This window comes from Zea mays, chromosome 7, assembly GCF_902167145.1.
Source record: "Zea mays cultivar B73 chromosome 7, Zm-B73-REFERENCE-NAM-5.0, whole genome shotgun sequence".
In the NCBI taxonomy this organism is placed as follows: Eukaryota; Viridiplantae; Streptophyta; class Magnoliopsida; order Poales; family Poaceae; genus Zea; species Zea mays.
The window spans coordinates 11,673,008-11,697,966 of NC_050102.1; the positions used below are offsets into that span (position 1 = coordinate 11,673,008).

Here is a 24,959-nt window from a genome sequence, read left to right on the forward strand (position 1 = left end):
CGTTGTGGTCGCGGCGGCGCACGTCCGCGCGCCCTCAGCCGCGTGACGGCGGTTGGTGCTGCACGCTCGCGCGCCCACGGAGTGGTGGCAGCAGCGGCCGACCTGCGTGCTCGCCTGCGAGGCGGCGGCAGGGTCCGTGCTCTCCTGTAATGAGGCAACAGCGGGGACAGGGCCCACGCATTCGCTCATACCTGCTCGCAACGACGATCTACGTCCCGTCGAGCGGTGGTTGCTAGCATGCGCAACACATGGTGGCTTGTGTGACCAAAGTTCTCACAAGCTCATGCTTGGCTGGTCTTACCGCCATGTAAGGAAAAAGGATGACAACATGTCCCTATTCCTTTCTATCTAAAAACTATTCCTTTGATAGGATGGATGTCGCTTTTTATTTCTTGATTCTGTTTGTTTTGCATCTCATTCGGCTTCAAGCCGGCGATTAAATCTGCTAAAGAGATGTTTTTTTCATACATGCATTTGTGTTTATGCCCGAACAAAGAGGAGGGATAAAAAAAATACATAGAGCATGTTTGGTTCGTGGCTAACTGTGCATATTTTGCTTAAAGTTAGTCGTCTGAATTGAAAAACTAACCTTAAACATAAAAGTTAGACAAAGTGTGGCAACTTAGACAGCAAACTAAACATGGCCATAAACTTCTTACGGTGAAGTGAACTTACCTCCACTGCTTTGTGAACTCCGTTGTAAGAGCTATCATGTTGATAACGTGTTACGAATCATTTGCTACTGAATATAGTCTAATGCTTCTTAACTCACAAACACAAGAGATACAAAGATATAAAAGAACTTTATTCTATTAATTTGTTACAACAAATAGTAAAAATTAAAGTTTCGGCTAAATAGTCCAAGTGGGCCTATGGCCCAAACTGGTTTAAAGTTTTCGGTTCGAGTCCGGGCAACACCATTTTCGTCTTTCTCGCGACGGCAATATAGGTGTACATTCTGGCCGCCCGGCCCGGCCCAGCTCAAGCCCGAAAAGGCCCGTATTATTTGAATTTCGGGTCGTGTCGGGCTGGCCCACAGGTCTAGCCCTCAGCCCACGACCCGGCCCATAATTGATTAAACGTGCCGGGCTCATTTCGGGCGGCCCGAAATTCAGTTTTTGGCCCGAAATTCGCATCATGGCCCAAAATTCACATCAGAGCCCGAAATTTAAAACAAATTTAATAAAACAAATAAAAGATAAGACAAATAAATTTGACCTAAAGTAAACTTAATATTTGTATTAAGTTACTAGAGCTATGTAATGACTACCTTGTTTACAAATCATTTTGTTAGAAAAAAAAAGAGTATAATCAGCTCTATATAAAGTTCGTAAGTTCAGTTCATTATCTAATGTTCATAACAAAAATAAAATTACATCACATGCTCTAATTCAAAGCTACAAAAAACATCTAACTAACATTATCTCTAGCTTTGTGTTCTTTATCAAGTACATGAAAGTGTGGAATGAAATGTGATTTTAATAAATACTAGTGGTTGCCGTGCGTTGCGACGGCTTACAACAATACCCACGTAAACTATCCACCAAAAAAATTAAGATTTTTTATTTATTGTCTCCGCTCTCCGTATAATTTTTTTGATTTGGTTAACTGATGTTATTGTTTACTCCATGCAATATGTCTTGGTACAACACGATAAATGAAGTGAGCGATTAGAAGAGAGTTCACAACGACTGACTGAACGGACAAAAAATATAAAATAATATAATTCCACCATACAGAGACCAACTAAGAAAAGTTTGTGAGCTCAAGTTTCTAAAATAAGTCGCATGAACACAAACTTATAAAAAGATAGATCAAAATATGGAGTGATTGCTAAAGTCAGACATCAATAAAAACTGGATGCACTCTATATAAATTATGCTAATTCGTAGCAATTACTAACATTTAAACCAACAAATAATTTTTCATTTTACTGTTAGTGTGACAAATCATTGTTGCTCCATCCAGTAACCTCAAACACCATAGAGTCCATTGCGCCAATGTGATCTTAGAAACGACCTAATGCTTGCAAGAGTTTGCAAGAGTCAAGAACGTAGTCCGTGCTTGGGTTGTAACCTCGGTCCGTAGTGCTGGTCTGGCCCGACACGATTATATATTTTTATTTTACAAAAAAAGTATATACATATATACAATTTATATTTAATATTAAAAACATCTGAGCATGATGTTCTACTGGTTAGACAGCTTCATCCAATGTCTCTTGCCATTCTTCCATTATAGGGCATGGGTTCGAAATCAAATGTGCCGACGTTAGCCCGACATAGTCAGTAGGCCGGCATGACATGCTTGGGCCAGAGTTGTGGCCTGCGGGCGTCTGGCCCGTGTCGGGCCGTCGTTTGGCCATCTATAGGCGTGCAGCGGATTAATTTGGAATAGATGTGAGGGGTTATTTGTAAAAAAATTATACAGGACGACCGTTGAAACTGATGTTTTAAATATAGTATAGTCATACAACAGATTAATTTGAAATGCAGCAGATTAATTTGAAATAGCTGTGAGGTGTTATTTGTAAAAAATGACGCGTGACGACTGTTGAAACTGGTGTTTTAAATATAGTATAGATATATGGGCCATTTCGTGTCTGCCTTAAACAGGTCGTGCTCGTGCCCGCCCATAGGCCGTGACCTCGGTCCAAACCCGGCCCGGCACTAAACTATTTCGTGCCTGAACCGTGACACGACACAAATGTACACCTATAAGGCTGATTTGGTGATCGAGGATCCCGAAAGGAAAAAAATCCTCTTGCTATTTAAAATTGAATTAAAGAGGACTCATGGATCCTCTAGGCCTAGTTTGGGAGTCCAAATACCGGAGGGGATTGGTGTGGCTAAAATCCCCTCTTTATTCAAAATTATATAAGGAGGGAATTTTAGCCACTCCAATCCCCTCCGGTTTTGTGGCTCCCAAACTAGTCCATAGGGATTCCTAATCACCAAATCAGCCTATAGAGGACAAATTAATCCTAGTACCGAGGACGCCTCGAACAGCACCATACACGCATGACGCATGCACCTCGATTCCCAATTTCGCATACCCCCGATCTCCCGCTCGGCAAACATGGCGAGTGCACCTCGCTCGCCATCCCAGCTTCCTGCCGTTTCAAATCGTGCACGCCGCTGATTCACGGGACCACGGCTGGTGCGGAGGTGCATCACGCAACCATTGTGCCGCCCAGTTGCTCGCTGGCTGCGCTGTGCCGCGCCGTTCGGCCCATCCACTCCACCGCCGCTCCCACCACACAGGAGTACAAGCCTACAAGGCATGTGGCGAGGGGGCAGCTCTGGCCGCCGCACGTGCTAGGAGCTGGAGCGGATCATCCTAGAGCGGCACCGCTCCAGAAGCCTCAGCCGAGAGGACGCGCTCAACCTGTTCGATGAATTGCTTCCTCAGGCCAGACAGGCCTCGGTGCACGCCTTCACTACTGTCCTATAGGCCAGAGCGCCGCGTTCGCGGTGTCCCTTTTCAATACCATGGCCCGGTCCCGCGTCAATATGATGGCCACCAACGCTTGCGCCTTTGATATCCGCATCCGCTGCTTTTGCAATGTTGGGCGTTTGGACCTCGCTGATATCCTCATCCGCTGCTTCTGCAATGTTGGGCGTTTGGACCTCGCCTTCGCTGCCTTTGGCCTGTTCCTCAGGACAGGATGGAGGGTGCAGAACGTGGTCCTCAACCAGCTAATCAAGGGTCTCTGTGATGGCAAGAGGACTGGTGACGCGATGGATATGGTGTTCCGACGGATGCCGGAGCTTGGCTATACGCCTGATGTTTTCTCTTACAATGCTCTTATCAAGGGGCTCTGCGCCGAGAAGAAGAGTCAAGAGGCTCTTGAGCTGCTGCTTCACATGACGGCCAATGGCGGATACAACTGTTCTCCCGACGTGGTGTCATATAACATAGTCATTGATGGCCTCTTTAAAGAAGGTGAGGTCGACAAAGCTTACTTCCTGTTTCATGAAATGCCGGGCCAGGGGTTTCCACCTGATCTTGTGACATACAGCTCAGTCATTGATGGCCTGTGCAAGGCTCAAGCAATGGACAAGGCTGAAGCATCCCTACAACAGATGCTTTATAAAGGTGTTATGCCAAATACTAGGCCATATAACAGCTTGATCCATGGATATTGCTCTTTAGGACAGTTGGTAGAGGCAGTGAGACTACTCAAAAAGATGTCTGGAGGTGGTCTTCAACTGAATGTTGTCACTTACAATATGCTGATTGACTATTACTGCAAGATTGGAAGATGCGCAGAAGCTAGGAGTATCTTTGATTCAATGGTTCGGAGGGGTCAAAAACCCAATGCTACCACCTACTGCAGCTTGCTTCATGGGTACGCCACCAAAGGAGCTCTTGTTGATATGCATGATCTTCTTGATTTGATGATTCGAGACGGTATTCCAATTGAACATCGTGTCTTCAACATCTTGATTTATGCATACGCTAAACATGAAACAGTAGATAAGGCAATGGCTGTGTTTGCAGAGATGCGACAGAATGGTTTGAGGCCAAATTTAGTCAGCTAAAGCACGGTAATTGACATTCTTTGCAAGACAGGCAGGGTGGAGGATGATGTGTACCATTTCAATCAGATGCATGGTCAGTGAAGGGTTGTCTCCTGACATCGTATGTTTTACCTCACTAATACATGGTCTCTGTACCATTGGTGAATGGAAGAAGGTTGGGGACTGACTTTTGAAATGATCAATAGGGGCATCCATCCAATGCTGATTGCATATTCTTGAACACAATAACGGACAACCAATGCAAGGAAGTGTTGTGGAAGCACAGGATTTCTTTGATCTGGCTATACGCCCTGGTGTGAAACCAGATGTTATTTCATATAATATACTGATAAATGGATATTGCTTCCATGTGAAGGTGGATGAGTCCATTAAGCAACTTGATCATATGGTCTCCATTGGCTTGATGGCTACTTTAAGAATGGAAGGGTTGAAGATGCATTAGCTCTTTACAAATCAAGTGGAGAGCTATCTCACCTTGAAGGACTCTTAAGATAGCTGGCCAGCCTTGATGGAAATTCTTAAATTCAAATCGCCATCATATCTTGTACTTGTTTTTTTTTTGTGTGTGTGTGTGTCTTCACAAAAATCCTTAGACACTTTGGGCTGAAGGCTGGTAGAAAAGGTAGTGTAATCTTGGAACGATTTTGTAGAGATTGGGCCCGATTATCAGTGGCGCTGAAGAATCTTCGCTCCAGCAACCTTCACAGGCTTTAAATTGTCAGGGAGGCCATTCTTTTCTTGTGGTTGCAGTAGAAACAGTGGGTCATGGCATTATCTGCAAAGGAGAAGAACCATCCAACTGTACGTCATCCTAGCATCTTTTGCACCCAACTGTGTTATACTCCCTCCGTTTCTTTATAGTTGTCGCTGGATAGTTCAATTTTGCACTATCCAGCGATAACTAAAACGAAACGGAGGGAGTAGATATATAAGATATCACTTATGTCTGTCTAGTTTTTTTTTCTTCCTGCCGGTGCTCAATTATTTATGGCAACCTGGTCAAAGAGCTGCACAACCTATACTGACGACAGAAATTTTTTGTTTTTCTTCATGAGAAACAATCCAGCAACAAACTGAATAAATTAATTCCTCGCAACTTTTTTTGCGACAAATGAAAACCTCCAGAACATGCAGTTCCTTGCTGTAGTAGCTCATCGCCACAAATGATTGGGCACCGGCAGCAGAACCTAGACCACCAGGTCTGCAGAAAGCCAGAACAGTGACCTTCAGCCCACACATGGCCATTGGACGAGGCGAGTTATTGAGCCCAGTGCGGCAGGCATGCCTTTCGTTTCGTCCCCTACCACCGAAACCTAACACGCATGCACGCCTGATGTCGCCTTGATGCTTATCTGAAAACAATGGCTGCCTGCCTTCCTGTTCAAAGCAAGGTTGCTCTCAGCTGCCCAATCATTCATTCCTCACGCACATGCATGCAGCCGCACCTTCAGAAACTGCAATCACCCACCGAGCCATTAGCTAGACGATCTGCACTCAAGCACAAATCTTTGACGGACTCGAGAATTACTGGGATGTGTGGTGTAGCCTATTTTTATTTTTTATTTTTTCTTTCAGGTTCCTCTGCAGAGAATTACTCATTCATGGTTCACATGTCTAATTCGCAACATGTGAAAGAGGGGAAATGAATGAACAATAAAAGATGCAGGAGAATTATTGCAAGGAAAGTGAGTGCCACCACATCTTTCGTACATTTTGTGCCGATTGATGCGTGCGTGCACCTTGTTGTGCCTTCATGGATTTTAATTCTCTGCATCTTTAGATCTGCACCCATAAAAAGCCAGGATCGCCGATCCGTCTCCATACAGTATCCTCTGGATGGGGACCCGTTGCTCCTACTTCCAGAAGAAGCCCCCCCTTTACCCTTAGATTGTGGCAGGCCAGGCCTACAGTACAGGCTGCAGATCTGGATTCCGTCATATTCTTCTTTAGACTACGGTAAGCAGCTAGCTATAATAAATATTCCCAGGAAACTAGGAGCATCTATAGAAGCTGTTGTCTTTGTCCTGTTCGGTTTTGATGCCCAAGAGCAAGAGTAGCGCCACATGTGACATGCCAAACCTTGCCAGTTTCGATCCTGTTCGGTTTTTGCTGGCAAGGCGGCCCCTTCTTATCTGCACTGCACGCAACACATCTAGCCCATTTTGAAACCCAAGCTTGGTTAAAACCTATGCAACTAACCTGGCACCGCCTTTCATCTGCTAGCGCTATACTTGAGCCAAAAAAAATAATAAAAAACATGCAAGAACACCCTATTTAGAAGGTGGCCATCTTTCCCTAGTTCTTTTGGTCCAACTGATGAAACAATAGCATATCCCTCTGTGCAGCACTGGGCTTCCAACTGACCAAATTGGGATTTTGTGTGAGAAAAAGAAACCATCAGTGGATACCCCCCCCCCCCCCCCCCCCCCAGTAGCTAGCAATTTGCAGGTTTGCATGGTTGGTATATATTATTTTCCCCCCAGGCAATCAGGCATATATGTCACAATCGTATCTAGGCTTGCTTCCACTAGGGCTGTAGCTGTACAGGGAACGGAAGAAGGGTTCAGCGCCCAGTTTGTTTGGTCCTGGGATGCAGCTTTGGAACAGGGCCTTTCTTTCTCTAGCTTTTCTTCCTGCCTAATCTAGTGCATATATATACACACAAAGGCATCCAACTTGCCATCTTTCATATGGCAGCTCAGGGATGCTTTTTTTCTGCATGTCAGCTAAGCATGCATGTCCCTCTCGGTGCTACTTTTTGGGACGGATCACTGAATAGGGTCATGGATAAATAGATAGATAGATGATCTCGAATATCCAACTGTCTTTGGTTATCTATTTATAATACACTATTCTGTCATTCTGTGTGAGTTCTACAAAACAGTTTTAGAGTGGAAAAAAAAACAACAACAAAGATCAGGGAAAGCACCTGCCTGTTGAAACTTCAAACTATATCCGTCTTAACGATCGTATGCTCAACCAGAGCCACAAAAAAGTTCACTTACAAGCAGCTGTGCGGCTGCACTGGTGACATTTTCAGATTTTTAAAACAGGAGTTGCTCCTGCGAGGAACCAGGTCATGGCTGGTCTGAACGTTCAGTTACAGTACTGCCTCCGTCCCCGGCGCACTGCTCAGCCTGCCCGCCTCCGTCGTCGGAGCTGCACCCAGAGCCCTGGAACCGCACCTGCTCTTCGTCGGCCTGGAACGTGATCTCCTCGAACCGGCCGTGCAGCTCCGCGCACCGGCAGCCGCGCCGCGCCGCCGCCGCCGCCGACATGTAGTCGTCCAGCGACCCGGCGGAGGACGCGCTGGACCGGCAGTTCTTGCAGCGGTCGGTAGCGCCCGACGTGTCCGGACCGGCGCCGCCGCCGTCGTCGTCGTCCATGCCAGGACCCGGCCTCCAGTGCGGCAGCAGCGCGCCCACCTCGCCGTCGATCATCTCGGCGATGTGGGTCACCTCGTGGTCGGTGATGTCCAGCTCCGCAACCATCTCGGTGGCCACGCTCAGCGCCGTGTCCGCGTCCGCGTCGAAGGGGAAGTAGATGTTCCGGACCCTCCCTGTATAAGTATAATAATGAACAAGAAAATTAAGGTCTCTCCGCGCATTGCGTTGAAAACAAGATGTTTCTTTCTTTCTTTTTTTCAACGTTCAATGGTCAGAGCGAGAGTGCCATCACCTGTGCCATCTTTGTCGGCGATACGCAGCCGGAGGAAGATGCGTCCGTCCTGCATCCTCTTGCCCTTGATGGTGATGTCGACACCAGCAACGTGCAGCTCGTCGTCTTCGTGCTCGTTGAACAGCTGGTCGATGCCTTGGAACATGCTGCCATCGTCGTCCTCGTCCTCGGACTCGTCGTCCCATCTGCCGCCGCCGCCGCCGCCGCCATTGGACACCACCCCGTTGCTCGCCGTGGAGCCAATGCTGCCGGCATGGTGGTGGTGGTCCAGGCACGCGGGCTGGTGCAGGTAGTTGTACATGGCGCTGTAGTCCGCGTCGTCTCCGTAGCCGAGGCCGCAGCCGTCTTCCAGCTGCAGGAACGGGTCGCTGAGCAGCTCGGCCGCGCTCGGCCGCCGCGACGCCGGCGCCAGGCACCTGTCGATGAACCGCCTCACCGCGGGGTCTTTCACCTTGTACAGAGCCGCCGGCTTTATCCCCTGCCCAGAGAAACAGCAGTTGATCAATCAATCGATGGATGAAAGAAAAAAAAGAGTAATCTGTAGAACGGAACGAAGGCAATTTCTTACGGAGGTGACTTTCTTGTAGATGTGCACGGGGTGCACGCACTCGCTGTAGGGGTACTCGAGCGTGACCATCTCGAGGACGCACATGCCGAACGAGTAGACGTCGGCGCGCTCGTCGTAGCCCTCCGCGTACACCTCGGGCGCCATGAACTCCGGCGTGCCCACGACGCAGCGCGCCGCGTGCGGCGAGCCGCGGCGGCGGGCCACGGTGGCGAGGCCGAAGTCGCCGATCTTGACCTGGCCCTGGCTGCCGTTGACGAAGATGTTGTCGCACTTGAGGTCGCGGTGGATGACGCCGCGCGCGTGGAGGTAGGCGAGGCCGTCGAGGATCTGCCGGCACCAGCGCCGGACCGCGGCGGCGCCGGCCCGCGGGTGCCGGAGGCGGTACTGGCGCAGCGTGCCGGAGGTGAAGAGCTCGGTGACGAAGTTGACGGCGAGGCGGGGCGCGGCGGCGTCGGCCCAGGACGCGTGGAGCCGCATGACGGCGCGGTGGCGGAGGGACTTGAGCAGGTGGATCTCGCCGTAGAGGCGCTCCAGCTCCGCCGGGCCGCGCAGGAAGTCGTGCAGCTGCACCTGGTTCCACGCCACCTCCATGCCCCGGTGCTCGTCGAAGGCCCGGTACCTGGTTGCGCCATGGTCGCCACGGCATGGACGGACACACGCAGGAACAGCAATCAGTGCCACGCACCACGACGACGCTTGTTAGGATTTGGGAATCGACGATGGAGATGATCGAACTTCTTACACAGTCTTTGAGGACCCCTTGCCGAGAATCTCGTTGTACTGCAGTCCAGTCAGTCGATGGTTCGGAACAGAGGAGAGAAGCAAGATTTATTAGTACCACGATCGACCACGAGTCCACGACGGAGCATGTCGACAAGAGGAAGAAGAAGACGAGCAAGGAGGAAGAGCTAGGAAGGCGAGCGGAGATAGGAATACGAATACGAATACGATCGACCTTACCCTGCCATACCTCCCGGTAGGATCAACCTCGACGTAGCCCGGGTCCGGTAAGAGTCCCTCAGCAGCGCCGTCGCCATTGCTCTGCAGCTGCAGAGCTCCCATCATCCTCTTCCTAGCTTCCTCTACTAGACCGCCACGACACCGCACGGCAGACGGCGCCGCACCTCAAGCGAGCGACCGTGCTCTCACTCTCGCCTCCCCCAACATCCCGTTCGGCGCATCCAGACTCAGTTCACCCCCCAACCAAGCCAAGAACCCAACGATAGATGCATGCACCTGCAGCTCCCCGCTCATGCTGGCAAATCCTTCTTGTTCCTGCGCCGTACTACCGCATGTACAGTACAGGCGGCGGGGTGACCGAAGGCGCGCAGAGGACGAAGACAACGTGGCACGCGCGCGGTGTGGGATCTCGAGGGCAGACGAGGGGGGGAGGGAGGAGGAAGCAGAGGCACACTCGGCTCTGTCGCTAGGCTTTTAAATAGCAAATGTATGTCCCGGGTAGGGTAGGGATGGGGCGCGGTGGCGGCCACAAACGAGATGGCGACGAGGAGACCGAAGAAGAGGAAGGTTTGGCTGGGACCGGACCGAAGAAGATGGTGACGATAAGGCGGTCGGCTCACGGCGTGGAATCCCTGAGCCGGCCCCGGCGGGACCTCGTGCAGGTGCAGCCAGCAACAAGAATCTGCTGTACTGGCTTGGATTGGCTCGACGACGCACTTGTTTTTACTGAGATTATTGGGTGTAGATCCCCATGGTCAGCTACTCGGCAGTTCACTAATTTATTTGTTCAGTTTATTTATTGCAAGGGCGTGTCAAAACCTACCAAAGCCTATCTAGAGCAAGTAAGCAAGCTGAACAGTGAGATAGGGAGTAAAAGGAGCGAGTCCTAAACTTAGGACAGGTTTAGACACAAGAATCGAGAAATCATGTGACAAAAACGACTAAGACTCCCTTTAGCATGGCTCTGACTCCTCTGGAAATAGTTCCGGCTCTGTCTCCTCTGACTTTCTGGCTTTTCTGGAGGAACCAGAACCGTTTTGCAATTTGTTTGGTAAAGTAGTTTCTATCATGTGTGTTTCGAATGATGTATAAGAAAAAATAGAGGAGCCGATAGAAGCGCTATGCTACTGACTTTACTCTTAGACTGTCTCCAGCAGCATCCCCTAAATTCTGTCCCCTAAAGGAATATTCTCTGTCCTTTACAGAACACTCTAAAAGATTCTGTCATCTATATATTCTCAGTCTCCAGCAGCGTCCTCTAAATTCCGTCCCCTACAGCTACAGTGTTAACAGATTCCCTTTTCCAATTTTTTTCATTTTTCTTTGTTTTCTTTCCATTCCACGCTACACAAATGATGCGTCAAAAATGTAATTATTAATTTCTAAATTAATAAATTCGAATTATCAATATTAATTACATTGCTTGTTTTGTTGTTGTGTAATTGTTGTCGATAAAGCGCCGCATAGTATATTATCGGTACGAAAATATGTTTTCAAATTGACAAGCTTCCACCGTAAGCCAGAACTCTTCTTCGAGAAGCCATGGCCTTGCTTCCCCTGCACAACAACCGTATGGCTTGTCTCGGAAGCGTACTTCCTTTATAAATACCGAGTGAGCCTTGCATACTTCACTCAACCTTGCCTTTGCAAACTCCACAACCATGAACCCCTACTTAGAAAACAATTTCCTTGTGCGGTTGATGGAAGAAATGGAAGAGGAAGAAGAAGAGTTCGAGTTGGCGAGGCACATGCTCAATAGGAGGCGGCGTGCACGCAACGAGCGTCGTCATGGTGGTTCGATTCCAGGGCGTGTTAGGATTCATCGTGATCACATGAGCGGCGATGCAAGAATCCGAGCGGACTACTTTGGAGCGCACCCGGTGTACACGGATGCTCAATTTCGTAGGAGGTATTTCAAATTCCCACATTCATTTTGCCATGTACATAACTTTATGACCCCTATTATGACACATGAAATGTATGGTAGGTTCCGCATGCGTCGCCATGTGTTTGAGCGCCTCGTTGATGTTGTGCAACAAGTGGATCCATACTTCATTCAGCGTCCAAACTGTGCGGGTGAGATTGGTCTTTCTGCTCTACAGAAAGTTGTTGCTGCTGTTCGAATCCTTGCTTACGGTATTCCGGCTGATGTCGTGGACGAATACGTACGCATTGGTGAATCCACGGCTCATGAGGCATTGAAACACTTTTGCACGGCCGTCCAAACCGCGTTTGCTCCGTACTATGTCCGTGCACCAAATGCAGAAGATATCGCACGCCTTCTCCAAGTTGGCGAGTCACGTGGGTTTCCTGGTATGCTTGGTAGTGTTGATTGCATGCATTGGGAGTGGCGTAACTGCCCAAGTTCATGGAAGGGCATGTTTACAGGACGTGGTAAACATCCTACCATGATCTTGGAAGCTGTTGTGCCGTATGACCTGTGGATATGGCATGCATATTTTGGTCTGCCAGGTAGCTGCAACGACATAAACGTTCTCCACCGTTCAAACCTTTTCGAAAGGCATCTGAGCGGTGACACACCTCCTATTTCATTCACTGTGAATGGTCACACGTACAATATGGGATATTACCTAGTAGACGGGATTTACCCTGACTGGCCCGCATTTGTGAAGACAATCTGTAATCCCTACGACGTTAGAACGCAACACTTTGCAACAATTCAAGAGTCTGCTCGAAAAGATATTGAATGAGCTTTCGGTGTACTCCAGAAGAGATGGGGTGTGGTGCGGGGCCCTGCTTACGGTTGGAGTCCTGAACACATTGGGGACATCATGAAAACTTGCATAATATTGCACAACATGATAGTAGAAGACGAAGGTCCATTGTCTTTGAACACAACCTTTGAAAACATCGGAGTGCTGGCAGACACAAGTCAAGGTTCAATGGAAGAGCGCAACAACTTCGTCAATCAAAGGTACAACCAACTCAAAGACCGCAACAAATATACTCAGCTTCAGGTTGATCTGATACACCATCGCTGGGCGCGACATGGATCCGGAGTTGCATAGGAAGCAATGAAACGAGTTGTGTCATGTCTGTTCTTATCTAGTGTCCAACTGTTATTGTCTAGACATGTTTCTTAGTTTACCTTGTCCTAGTATCGAAGTGTCTATTGTCTGTACTGTCTGTCGTAGGGTGTCATGCTGCTCTTTCAATTCAATAACAAGAAGTAGTACTATCATGCAACCACATGTGTGTACAAATGGTAAACAAAAAACTACAGCATGCTCACAGTTATTCAAACCAAATAGTTCAGAAACATATAGTAAAACATTCAGGTACAAACCATGACAAATAGTTGCAAACAAATAGTTCAAATAAGTACTAAAACAATCTGGTACAAACCAGATTTGGGTCTGACGACAGCAAGCTCACAGAAACAAGTCTGAGTACGCCTCATTTAGAAATGATAAACAAACAAATTAAGTAACCAACCATCATAGGCCAGAAGATGTTGACCCAGTAACCCTAGCCAATATCTCTTGTTGCTTGGCTTCATAGTACTTGCGGAGAAGAGGGTTACATTTGCTCAAATCCATGCTTAAGATCATGATCTCCTCTTCCTTGTCCTCCTTTAGTTTCTGCCTTTCAAGCCCTAATTTCTCTAGGTTCAACTTCTTCTTTTCTAGGAGCAATTTATGCCTCTCATTTTTGTTCATTGAATCCAACTTCTTTTCCTCAGTTGTAACAACTGTTTTGTACACTGACAGACGCTCCAAAGAAAGATCTCCCATGCGTGTCATGAACTCAGAATCTGATGAAGACGTGTCCACAGATTTAGTCCTCTTCGCCTTTTCCTTAGAAGAATCTCGACCCAGTGGCCTCTTCGATGTGAAGCTAGATGGTACATATTCTTCTGCATCCACATCGACAGTGTTAGAATGGGTGGGATTAGCGTTGCCATGCTGATTTTGTTGGCCCATGTGGTTGTGCATCCATTTTGGTTGATCCTTAAGTATGGCCCAACAATGTAAAAAGTGGAAAGGCTTCTTTTCAATAGCTGCAAACCTAGAGGCTGCCAGTGATGTCTGCGACATAAAACAACTGGTTACAGCAGGAACATGCTTCTAAATACCTACAATATTTATGTCAAAATGTTACATTAAAGATGTACCTTGTCTACGTTAGTGAGTCCACTAGGATTCTGTCGGAGCACTACCATCATGTAACCAGCAAAAGTGGAACACTGTGTTTTGATAGTATCCCATCTACTCATCAAAGATTTTATGGACCTTTCGGGCAATGTTCCTCGTCTTGAGTTGTATGCTTCAGTAATTCTACTCCAAAATCCTTGACGTTTCTGCCCTGTGTTAATAATGGGATCGCAACTTACAGCAAGCCAAGCATGGCATCCCTAGTGTCCTCATCAGCAGTGAAGTTTGCTAGCTTTGTTCTTTGAGTTGGCTTCTTAGGAATAGCTGGTGTTCTTGAGCCTTCGGCTTGCCCATCAACTGGAAATTCAGAATGTTGAGTTCCCATAGGCTGCTCGTCAATCTGGATAAGGAAGCTTCCATATTGAGACATCACCTGGTTCCAATCACTTCCCATTCTATGCAACAGAGGCAGATGAAACATGATATAAATGAACAGAACTGAACATGATATAAAGTAACGCGAACATACTCCAACATAACAGAATAATTGTACTAGCTGGAATGGTTTCAGTTTACATAGACCAGAACATTCAAATCCCCCAAAAGCATGATCATACCAACCCTCCCACCTTTCCTAGTTTTCATCATACAGACGTCGTTACCGTACATGCTACAATACTTCTACTTAAGTTAAACCTAGACACTAGTAGGGATATGTGCCGTCGGTTGAGTAGTCACGACCATCGTCGTAGCCCACAAGGTCTTCATAGTTAATTGGTGACTCTTCGTCTATCAGTAGCTCGTCTTCTGAACCATCTTCTATTAGAAGCTCCTCTACTGCTTCCTCTTGTCGTGGATGTTCGTTTACTTGATAGTTAGCCATATTTTCTACCTCCCACTGAGTTTGCACTGCTACGTCTTCAAGATCCTTGGCGAGGTCGTCAATCTCAACTAGTGCTCGGTTCAATTCGTCCACCAAAGGTGAGTTGAAAGGCTGGAAGGCTGAATGGACGACATCAACGATGTTGAAAGGGAAATGTGCCCTTGGGCCATTTCTAAGTATTTTGGTGATTGAGTGCCAACACAAGTACTTAAATGTGAATCTATGCCCATGAATGGACAAAGTGCAAATCAAGAGCAAAGGTATGTTTCTAAGTCTTAGTACATTGGTTTTGTGTACTAATATACTTGTCTAAGTATGAGAAACAGAAAGAAGAAGAAAAGAGAAGAGTTGGCTGTGTACAGCCAAAAGGCTGTTTCGGTCTGGGGCACCGGACTGTCCGGTGGTGCACCGGACAGTGTCCGGTGGTGCACCGGACCGTGTCCGGTGCGCCAGGCTGGCTCGAGCGAAGTGGCCGCTCTCGGGAATTCGCCGACGACGTACGGCTAAAATTCACCGGACTGTCCGGTGTGCACCGGACTGTCCGGTGAGCCAACGGTCGGCCGGGCCAACGGTCGGCCGCGCGATCTGCGCAGGACACGTGGCCGAGCCAACGGTCGGAAGGGGGCACCGGACTGTCCGGTGTGCACCGGACATGTCCGGTGCGCCAATGGCTCCCAGATCTGCAACGGTCGGCTGCGCCGTTTAAGGAAAGAAATCGGGCACCGGACAGTGTCCGGTGTACACCGGACTGTCCGGTGCGCCAGTCGACAGAAGGCAAGATCAGCCTTCCTGGATTGCTCTCAACGGCTCCTAGCTGCCTTGGGGCTATAAAAGGGACCCCTAGGCGCATGGAGGAGTACATCAAGCATTCCTACAACATTCCTAAGCACCAAGACATCGATTCCACGCATTTGGTTCATTGTGATAGCATCTAGAGCTCTTGTTGAGTTGTGAACTCATTGAGTTGTGTTGCGAGCTCTTGTTGCGACTTGTGTGCGTGCTGTTGCTCTGATTTTGAGTCTTGTGTGCGTTGCTAGTTCTCCCTTACTCCGTATTTCTTTGTGAATCTTAAGTGTAAGGGCGAGAGGCTCCAAGTTGTGGAGATTCCTCGCAAACGGGATATTGAAAGGCAAAGCAAAACACCGTGGTATTCAAGTTGGTCTTTGGACCGCTTGAGAGGGGTTGATTGCAACCCTCGTCCGTTGGGACGCCACAACGTGGAGTAGGCAAGCGTTGGTCTTGGCCGAACCACGGGATAAACCACTGTGTCATCTCTGTGTTTGATCTCTTGTGGTATTGTGTTTTGTTGAGACTCCTCTCTAGCCACTTGGCAATTATTGTGCTAACACTTAACAAGTTTTTGTGGCTATAAGTTTAAGTTTCACAGGATCACCTATTCACCCCCCTCTAGGTGCTCTCAATTGGTATCAGAGCCGTTCTCTTCAAGAAAGGGACTAACCGCCCGAAGAGATGGATCCTAAAGGCAAGGGGATGGTGATCAACGACAAGGAAAAGGAGTCCTTCGTCAACGAGCCCAATGATGACAAGCTCACCGACTCAGGCTCGGGCCACAAAAGAAAAGACGGGAGAAAGAAGAAGGCAAGGCGCATCAAGGAAATTGTCTACTACGACAGCGACGAATCTTCCTCCTCCCAAAAGGACGACGACGACTACGATAGACGAAAGACGGTTAACTCAAACTTTTCTTTCGATTATTCGCGCATCCCGCATAGTTCAAATGCTCAATTGCTTCCCATTCCACTTGGCAAGCCCCCTCACTTTGATGGAGAGGATTACGGATTTTGGAGCCACAAAATGCGTACTCACCTGTTTTCTCTCCATCCAAGCATTTGGGAGATTGTGGAAAGTGGAATGAAATTTGATAGCTCGGATAGCCCTATGTTTATTAATGAACAGATTCATAGAAATGCACAAGCTACTACTGTATTGCTAGCCTCTTTGTGCAGGGACGAGTATCACAAGGTGAGCGGCTTGGACAATGCCAAGCAGATCTGGGACACCCTCAAGATCTCTCATGAGGGAAACGATGTCACCTTGCTCACCAAAATGGAGTTGGTGGAAGGCGAACTTGGACGGTTCGCGATGATAAGGGGGGAGGAGCCGACGCAAACATACAACCGGCTCAAGACCCTTATCAACAAAATAAGGAGCTACGGGAGCACGCAATGGACGGACCACGACGTCGTCCGCCTAATGCTAAGGTCATTTACTGTTCTTGATCCTCATTTGGTGAACAATATTCGTGAAAATCCCAGGTACACCAAGATGTCGCCCGAAGAAGTTCTTGGGAAATTCGTTAGTGGGCGAATGATGATCAAGGAGGCAAGGTACGTGGACGACGCCTTGAATGGTCCGATCAACGAGCCGCAACCCCTTGCTCTCAAAGCAACACGAAGCAAGGAGGCGCTACCTAGCAAGGTGGCACAGATTGAGGCGGCCGGACTTAATGATGAAGAGATGGCTCTCATCATCAAAAGATTCAAGACGGTGCTTAAAGGTCGCAAGGGACAGCCAAGCAAGACCAAAGCCAAGGGGAAGCGCTCATGCTTCAAATGTGGTAAGCTTGGTCATTTTATTGCTAACTGTCCCGACAATGATAGTGATCAGGACCAAGGGAACAAGAGGGAGAAAAAGAAGAACTATAAGAAGGCAAAGGGCGAGGCTCATCTTGGCAAGGAGTGGGATTCGGACTGCTCTTCGTCCGACTCCGACAATGAAGGACTCGCCGCCACTGCTTTCAACAAGTCATCCCTCTTCCCCAACGAGCGACACACTTGCCTCATGGCAAGGGAGAAGAAAGTAAGCACTCATAATACTAGTACTTATGCTTCTTCAAGTGAGGATGAGTCTAGTGATGATGATGAGATAGATTACTCATGCTTATTCAAGGGATTAGATAGAACCAAGGTAGACAAAATTAATGAATTGATTGATGCCTTAAATGATAGGAATATACTTTTAGAAAAGCAAGAGGATTTGTTGTATGAAGAACATGATAAATTTGTAGAAGCTCAGAAATCTCTTGCTCTAGAAATTAAGAGAAATGAAGTGCTTTCTAGTGAATTATCTTCTTGTCATGAAACCATTGCTACTTTAAAAGGTGTTAATAATGATTTAAATGCTAAACTAGAAGTGGCTAGTAAATCTAACTCTTGTGTAGAACATGTTATGGTTTGCACTAGGTGTAAAGATTTTAATGTTGATGCTTGTAGTGAACACCTAGTTTCAATTTCTAAATTGAATGATGAAGTGGCTAGTCTTAATGCCCAACTTAAGACTAGCAAAAGCGAATTTGATAAATTAAAATTTGCAAGGGATGCCTATACGATTGGTAGACATCCCTCAATTAAGGATGGACTTGGCTTCAAGAGGGAAGCCAAGAACTTAACAAGCCATAAGGCTCCCATTTCCGCCAAGGAGAAAGGGAAGGCCCCTATGGCTGGTAGTGCCAAAAAGAACCATGCTTTTATGTATCATGATAGGAGACATACTAGAAATGCAAATAGAAGTTATAATGTCTTTGATTCATATGTTTATCATCACATGGTTGCTTCTAGTTCTTTCTATGAGCATGATAGGAACGTTGGTAGGAGAAATGTTGTTCATAATATGCCTAGGAGAAATGTTGTTAATGTTCCTAGGAAAGTCAATGAACCTTCTACAATATATCATGCTTTGAATGCTTCCTTTGCAATTTGTAGAAAGGATAAAAAGGTGATTGCTAGGAAGTTAGGGGCAAAATGCAAGGGTGATAAAACTTGCATTTGGATCCCTAAGCAAATTGTAACTAACCTTGTAGGACCCAACAAGAGTTGGGTACCTAAGTCCCAAGCCTAAATTTGCCTTGCAGGTTTATGCATCCGGGGGTTCAAGCTGGATTATCGACAGCGGATGCACAAACCATATGATGGGGGAGAAGAAGATGTTCACCTCCTACGTCAAGAATAAGGATTCCCAAGATTCAATTATATTCGGTGATGGGAATCAAGGCAAGGTAAAAGGGTTAGGTAAAATTGCAATTTCTAATGAGCACTCTATCTCTAATGTGTTTTTAGTAGAGTCTCTTGGATATAATTTGTTATCTGTTAGTCAATTATGCAATATGGGATATAACTGTTTGTTTACAAATGTAGATGTGTCTGTCTTTAGAAGATGTGATGGTTCACTAGCTTTTAAGGGTATTCTAGACGACAAGCTTTACTTAGTTGATTTTGCAAAAGAAGAGGCCGGTCTAGATGCATGCTTAATGGCTAAGACTAGCATGGGCTGGCTGTGGCATCGCCGCTTAGCACATGTGGGGATGAAGAACCTTCACAAGCTTCTAAAGGGAGAACACGTGATAGGTTTGACTAACGTACAATTCGAAAAAGATAGACCTTGTGCAGCTTGTCAAGCAGGTAAACAGGTGGGAGGAGCGCATCACAGCAAGAATGTGATGACCACTTCAAGACCCCTGGAGCTGCTGCATATGGACCTCTTCGGACCCGTCGCCTATCTGAGCATAGGGGGAAGTAAGTATGGTCTAGTTATTGTCGATGACTTTTCCCGCTTCACTTGGGTGTTCTTTTTGCAGGATAAGTCTGAAACCCAAGGAACCCTCAAGCGCTTCCTCAGGAGAGCTCAAAATGAGTTTGAGCTCAAGGTGAAGAAGATAAGGAGCGACAACGGGTCCGAGTTCAAGAACCTTCAAGTGGAGGAGTTTCTTGAGGAGGAAGGAATCAAGCATGAGTTCTCCGCTCCCTACACACCTCAGCAAAATGGTGTGGTAGAGAGGAAGAACAGGACGCTCATAGATATGGCGAGGACTATGCTTGGAGAATTCAAGACCCCCGAGTGTTTTTGGTCGGAAGCCGTGAACACGGCTTGCCATGCCATCAACAGGGTCTACCTTCATCGTCTCCTCAAGAAGACTTCGTATGAGCTACTAACCGGTAACAAACCCAATGTATCTTACTTTCGTGTATTTGGGAGCAACTGCTACATTCTAGTAAAGAAGGGTAGAAATTCTAAATTTGCTCCCAAAGCTGTAGAAGGGTTTTTGTTAGGTTATGACTCAAATACAAAGGCGTATAGAGTCTTCAACAAATCATCGGGTTTGGTTGAAGTCTCTAGCGACGTTGTATTTGATGAGACTAATGGCTCTCCAAGAGAGCAAGTTGTTGATTGTGATGATGTAGATGAAGAAGATGTTCCGACGGCCGCTATACGAACCATGGCGATTGGAGAAGTGCGGCCACAGGAACAAGATGAACGAGATCAACCTTCTTCCTCAACAACGGTGCATCCCCCAACTCAAGACGATGAACAGGTTCATCAAAAGGAGGCGTGTGATCAAGGGGAAGCACAAGATGATCACGTAATGGAGGAAGAAGCGCAACCGGCACCTCCAACCCAAGTTCGAGCGGTGATTCAAAGGGATCACCCCGTCGACCAAATTTTGGGTGACATTAGCAAGGGAGTAACTACTCGATCTCGATTAGTTAATTTTTGTGAGCATTACTCCTTTGTCTCTTCTATTGAGCCTTTCAGGGTAGAGGAGGCCTTGCTAGATCCGGATTGGGTATTGGCCATGCAGGAGGAACTCAACAACTTCAAGCGCAATGAAGTTTGGACACTGGTGCCTCGTCCCGAGCAAAATGTTGTGGGAACCAAGTGGGTGTTCCGCAACAAACAGGACGAGCACGGGGTGGTGACGAGAAACAAGGCTCGACTTGTGGCAAAAGGTTATGCCCAAGTCGCAGGTTTGGACTTTGAGGAGACATTTGCTCCTGTGGCTAGGCTAGAATCAATTCGTATCTTGCTAGCATATGCCGCTCACCATTCTTTCAGGTTGTTCCAAATGGATGTGAAGAGCGCCTTCCTCAACGGGCCAATCAAGGAGGAGGTGTACGTGGAGCAACCCCCTGGCTTCGAGGATGAACGGTACCCCGACCACGTGTGTAAGCTCTCTAAGGCGCTCTATGGACTTAAGCAAGCCCCAAGAGCATGGTATGAATGCCTTAGAGACTTTTTACTTGCTAATGCTTTCAAGGTTGGGAAAGCCGATCCAACTCTGTTCACTAAGACATGTGATGGTGATTTGTTTGTGTGCCAAATCTATGTCGATGACATAATATTTGGTTCTACTAACCAAAAGTCTTGTGAAGAGTTTAGCAGGGTAATGACTCAGAAATTCGAGATGTCGATGATGGGCGAGTTGAACTACTTCCTTGGGTTCCAAGTGAAGCAACTCAAGGACGGCACCTTCATCTCCCAAACAAAGTACACGCAAGACTTGCTGAAGCGGTTTGGGATGAAGGACGCAAAGCCCGCAAAGACTCCGATGGGGACCGACGGACACACCGACCTCAACAAAGGAGGTAAGTCCGTTGATCAAAAAGCATACCGGTCAATGATAGGGTCTTTACTTTATTTATGTGCTAGTAGACCGGATATTATGCTTAGCGTATGTATGTGTGCTAGATTTCAATCCGATCCTAAGGAGTGTCACTTAGTGGCGGTGAAGCGAATTCTTAGATATTTGGTTGCTACGCCTTGCTTCGGGCTCTGGTATCCAAAGGGGTCTACCTTTGACTTAGTTGGATACTCAGATTCCGACTATGCTGGATGTAAGGTCGATAGGAAGAGTACATCAGGGACGTGCCAATTCTTAGGAAGGTCTCTGGTGTCGTGGAACTCTAAGAAACAAACCTCCGTTGCCCTATCCACCACTGAGGCCGAGTACGTTGCCGCAGGACAGTGTTGCGCGCAGCTACTTTGGATGAGGCAAACCCTCAGGGACTTTGGCTACAATCTGAGCAAAGTCCCACTCCTATGTGACAATGAGAGTGCTATCCGCATGGCGGAAAATCCTGTTGAACACAGCCGCACAAAGCACATTGACATCCGGCATCACTTTTTGAGAGACCACCAGCAAAAGGGAGATATCGAAGTGTTTCATGTTAGCACCGAGAACCAGCTAGCCGATATCTTTACCAAGCCTCTAGATGAGAAGACCTTTTGCAGGCTGCGTAGTGAGCTCAATATCTTAGATTCGCGGAACTTGGATTGAAATGTAGCATACACGTGTTTATGCTTTTGATCATGTTCATTCTGCATTTTGTTGCTTATTGTGGTGCTCAAGTTGTACAAACACTCCCTGGACCTCACAAGTCCTGTTTGCAAGTGATGCACATATTTAGGGGGAGCTGTGCTACAACTTGACCCTTTGAGACTAACCATGTACTTGAGTTTGGTTGTTTTAGTCTCCAAGGAGAATTGAAAGGGAAAAAGGTGGACTTGGACCATGAAAGACTTCCACTGCACTCCGATGAGAGGGTAACTTATTCCCAGTTCATCTTTAAACTCTTATTGCCTATTTGCTCTTAATTGAAGATTTTGGTGAGGCAATGGGGTTAAAGGGCCAAGATTGATCCCGTTTTGGTGCTTGATGCCAAAGGGGGAGAAAATAAAGGCCAAAGCAATAAATGGATCAGCTACCACTTGAGAAACTTTGAAAACAGTAGGATAGAGCTTTTGGTTTGTCAAAACTCTTGCATTGTCTCTTTTGTCAAAAGTTGGCCTCTTGTGGGGAGAAGTGTTGATTATGGGAAAAAGGGGGAGTTTTTGGAATCTTGAATCAATTTTCTATGGAAAACCTCTCTTTATGTCTCTACAAGTGGATTTGACTTAGAGATAGGATTTTGAGTTTGATTTGCAAAAACAAACCAAGTGGTGGCAAAGGATGATCCATATATGCCAAATTGAATCAAAATGAATTTGAGTTTTTATTTGAAGTGATATTGCACTTGTTCTAGTTGCTTTATGTTGTGTTGGCATAAATCACCAAAAAGGGGGAGATTGAAAGGGAAATGTGCCCTTGGGCCATTTCTAAGTATTTTGGTGATTGAGTGCTAACACAAGTACTTAAATGTGAATCTATGCCCATGAATGGACAAAGTGCAAATCAAGAGCAAAGGTATGTTTCTAAGTCTTAGTACATTGGTTTTGTGTACTAATATACTTGTCTAAGTATGAGAAACAGAAAGAAGAAGAAAAGAGAAGAGTTGGCTGTGTACAGCCAAAAGGCTGTTTCGGTCTGGGGCACCGGACTGTCCGGTGGTGCACCGGACAGTGTCCGGTGCGCCAGGCTGGCTCGAGCGAAGTGGCCGCTCTCGGGAATTCGCCGACGACGTACGACTAAAATTCACCGGACTGTCCGGTGTGCACCGGACTGTCCGGTGAGCCAACGGTCGGCCGGGCCAACGGTCGGCCGCGCGATCTGCGCAGGACACGTGGCCGAGCCAACGGTCGGAAGGGGGCACCGGACTGTCCGGTGTGCACCGGACATGTCCGGTGCGCCAACGGCTCCCAGATCTGCAATGGTCGGCTGCGCCGTTTAAGGAAAGAAATCGGGCACCGGACAGTGTCCGGTGTACACCGGACTGTCCGGTGCGCCAGTCGACAGAAGGCAAGATCAGCCTTCCTGGATTGCTCTCAACGGCTCCTAGCTGCCTTGGGGCTATAAAAGGGACCCCTAGGCGCATGGAGGAGTACATCAAGCATTCCTACAACATTCCTAAGCACCAAGACATCGATTCCACGCATTTGGTTCATTGTGATAGCATCTAGAGCTCTTGTTGAGTTGTGAACTCATTGAGTTGTGTTGCGAGCTCTTGTTGCGACTTGTGTGCGTGCTGTTGCTCTGATTTTGAGTCTTGTGTGCGTTGCTAGTTCTCCCTTACTCCGTATTTCTTTGTGAATCTTAAGTGTAAGGGCGAGAGGCTCCAAGTTGTGGAGATTCCTCGCAAACGGGATATTGAAAGGCAAAGCAAAACACCGTGGTATTCAAGTTGGTCTTTGGACCGCTTGAGAGGGGTTGATTGCAACCCTCGTCCGTTGGGACGCCACAACGTGGAGTAGGCAAGCGTTGGTCTTGGCCGAACCACGGGATAAACCACTGTGTCATCTCTGTGTTTGATCTCTTGTGGTATTGTGTTTTGTTGAGACTCTTCTCTAGCCACTTGGCAATTATTGTGCTAACACTTAACAAGTTTTTGTGGCTATAAGTTTAAGTTTCACAGGATCACCTATTCACCCCCCCCTCTAGGTGCTCTCAGATGTCACAACTACGCTTTTGAACAACTCTGAGCAGAGTAGCCAGTGCTTTACGGAGCTTTTCGTTCTCCGATTCCATGGCTACATCAAACACAGTGTTCTATTAGTTAACACCGCCTACAAATTAGCTATCTTATACAAACTAGTGCATATAAGGGATTCGAAACTATGAGTACACAGTTCAAATGAACCCTAAAACCATGAATGTACATTCCATCTATGTTATTTTCTGCAAACAATTATCGTAAATGTCAACCTGTTTTCAATTTCCAGATTACTGACCATGTTCGCATAAAATAGGCTCATAATATGGGAGGAACAACCCCACCCAACCCGAAATGGCTAGCCCCAAATCCTGTATAAATTAGTGAATCCGGACACAACAATAAGGGATTCATGGATGAAATTCAAGCTCATTTATTTTGAATGCTCCAGAGAAAACACCCCAGCAAACCCTAACTTCGTTGCCCCAAAGACACAGAATACAATACGGTAATGAATCAGTACTATACACAATGGATTTGTGTAGATCGTACCTCGGTCTTCGCGGATCTGGCTCGGTGGACCGAATCGAAGAGGAAGACGACGGCGGCGACGAGCTTCTCTTCCTTTTGCCGGCAGCTTTGGACGAAGTCGGCGGACGACGAAGGCGTTTGGCGATGGCGACTCTCCGGCGACGAGCTGGGGGAACCTCGCTTGGAACTTCGGTTGCGGTGGGTCGCACGTCCTCGGTTCGAAGTGGTGTGAGCTCTACGCCGCCAGAAACGCCACCGCACGTCCGCTTCTTGCCCACCTGCCTCGATGCCGGCGGCGAAGCACGCCGGCTCGAGGGCTCGGCCCCGGGAGATGCAGTCGCCAGCGCGGGGTAAGAGGAGGCGGAAGTTTCCTCGCGGCGGCTGGTGGAGGAGTAGCGCGGATAGCGCACTCTCGGAGGCCTCCACATTTAGAGTGTCTGCCGCATCCTCTAAAATTTAGATGACGCTTTAGAGTCCCTTGCTGGAGCCGTAGGGGACCTGATAAACCGCTAAATTTAGCGGACAGGACCCTTTACATAGTGTCAGATTGGCCCATATACCATACATTAGCCTAAAAAT

At 47.4% G+C, this 24,959-nt stretch overlaps 2 protein-coding genes across 4 annotated transcripts; one reads left to right on the forward strand and one right to left on the reverse strand.

Moving 5' to 3' along the window:
• The first annotated feature begins 3,005 nt into the window (after nucleotides 1-3,005).
• On the forward strand, nucleotides 3,006-5,328 carry LOC100501715 (uncharacterized). Its single transcript, NM_001196385.1, has 2 exons — nucleotides 3,006-4,413; nucleotides 4,504-5,328. Exons 1-2 carry the CDS (start codon nucleotides 3,492-3,494, stop codon nucleotides 4,542-4,544), a joined length of 963 nt encoding a protein of 320 aa, NP_001183314.1. The 5' UTR covers nucleotides 3,006-3,491; the 3' UTR covers nucleotides 4,545-5,328.
• Nucleotides 5,329-7,356: 2,028 nt separating this feature from the next.
• Nucleotides 7,357-10,442, reverse strand: LOC100383268 (Serine/threonine-protein kinase WNK2). 3 transcript variants are annotated; one of them, XM_008653485.2, is made up of 5 exons: nucleotides 9,751-10,442; nucleotides 9,533-9,570; nucleotides 8,791-9,409; nucleotides 8,223-8,700; nucleotides 7,357-8,103 (listed from the first exon to the last, which is right to left on the reverse strand). In XM_008653485.2, the coding sequence occupies exons 1-5, from the start codon at nucleotides 9,853-9,855 to the stop codon at nucleotides 7,622-7,624; spliced, it is 1,722 nt and encodes a 573-aa protein (XP_008651707.1). In that variant the 5' UTR covers nucleotides 9,856-10,442; the 3' UTR covers nucleotides 7,357-7,621.
• Nucleotides 10,443-24,959: the final 14,517 nt, after the last annotated feature.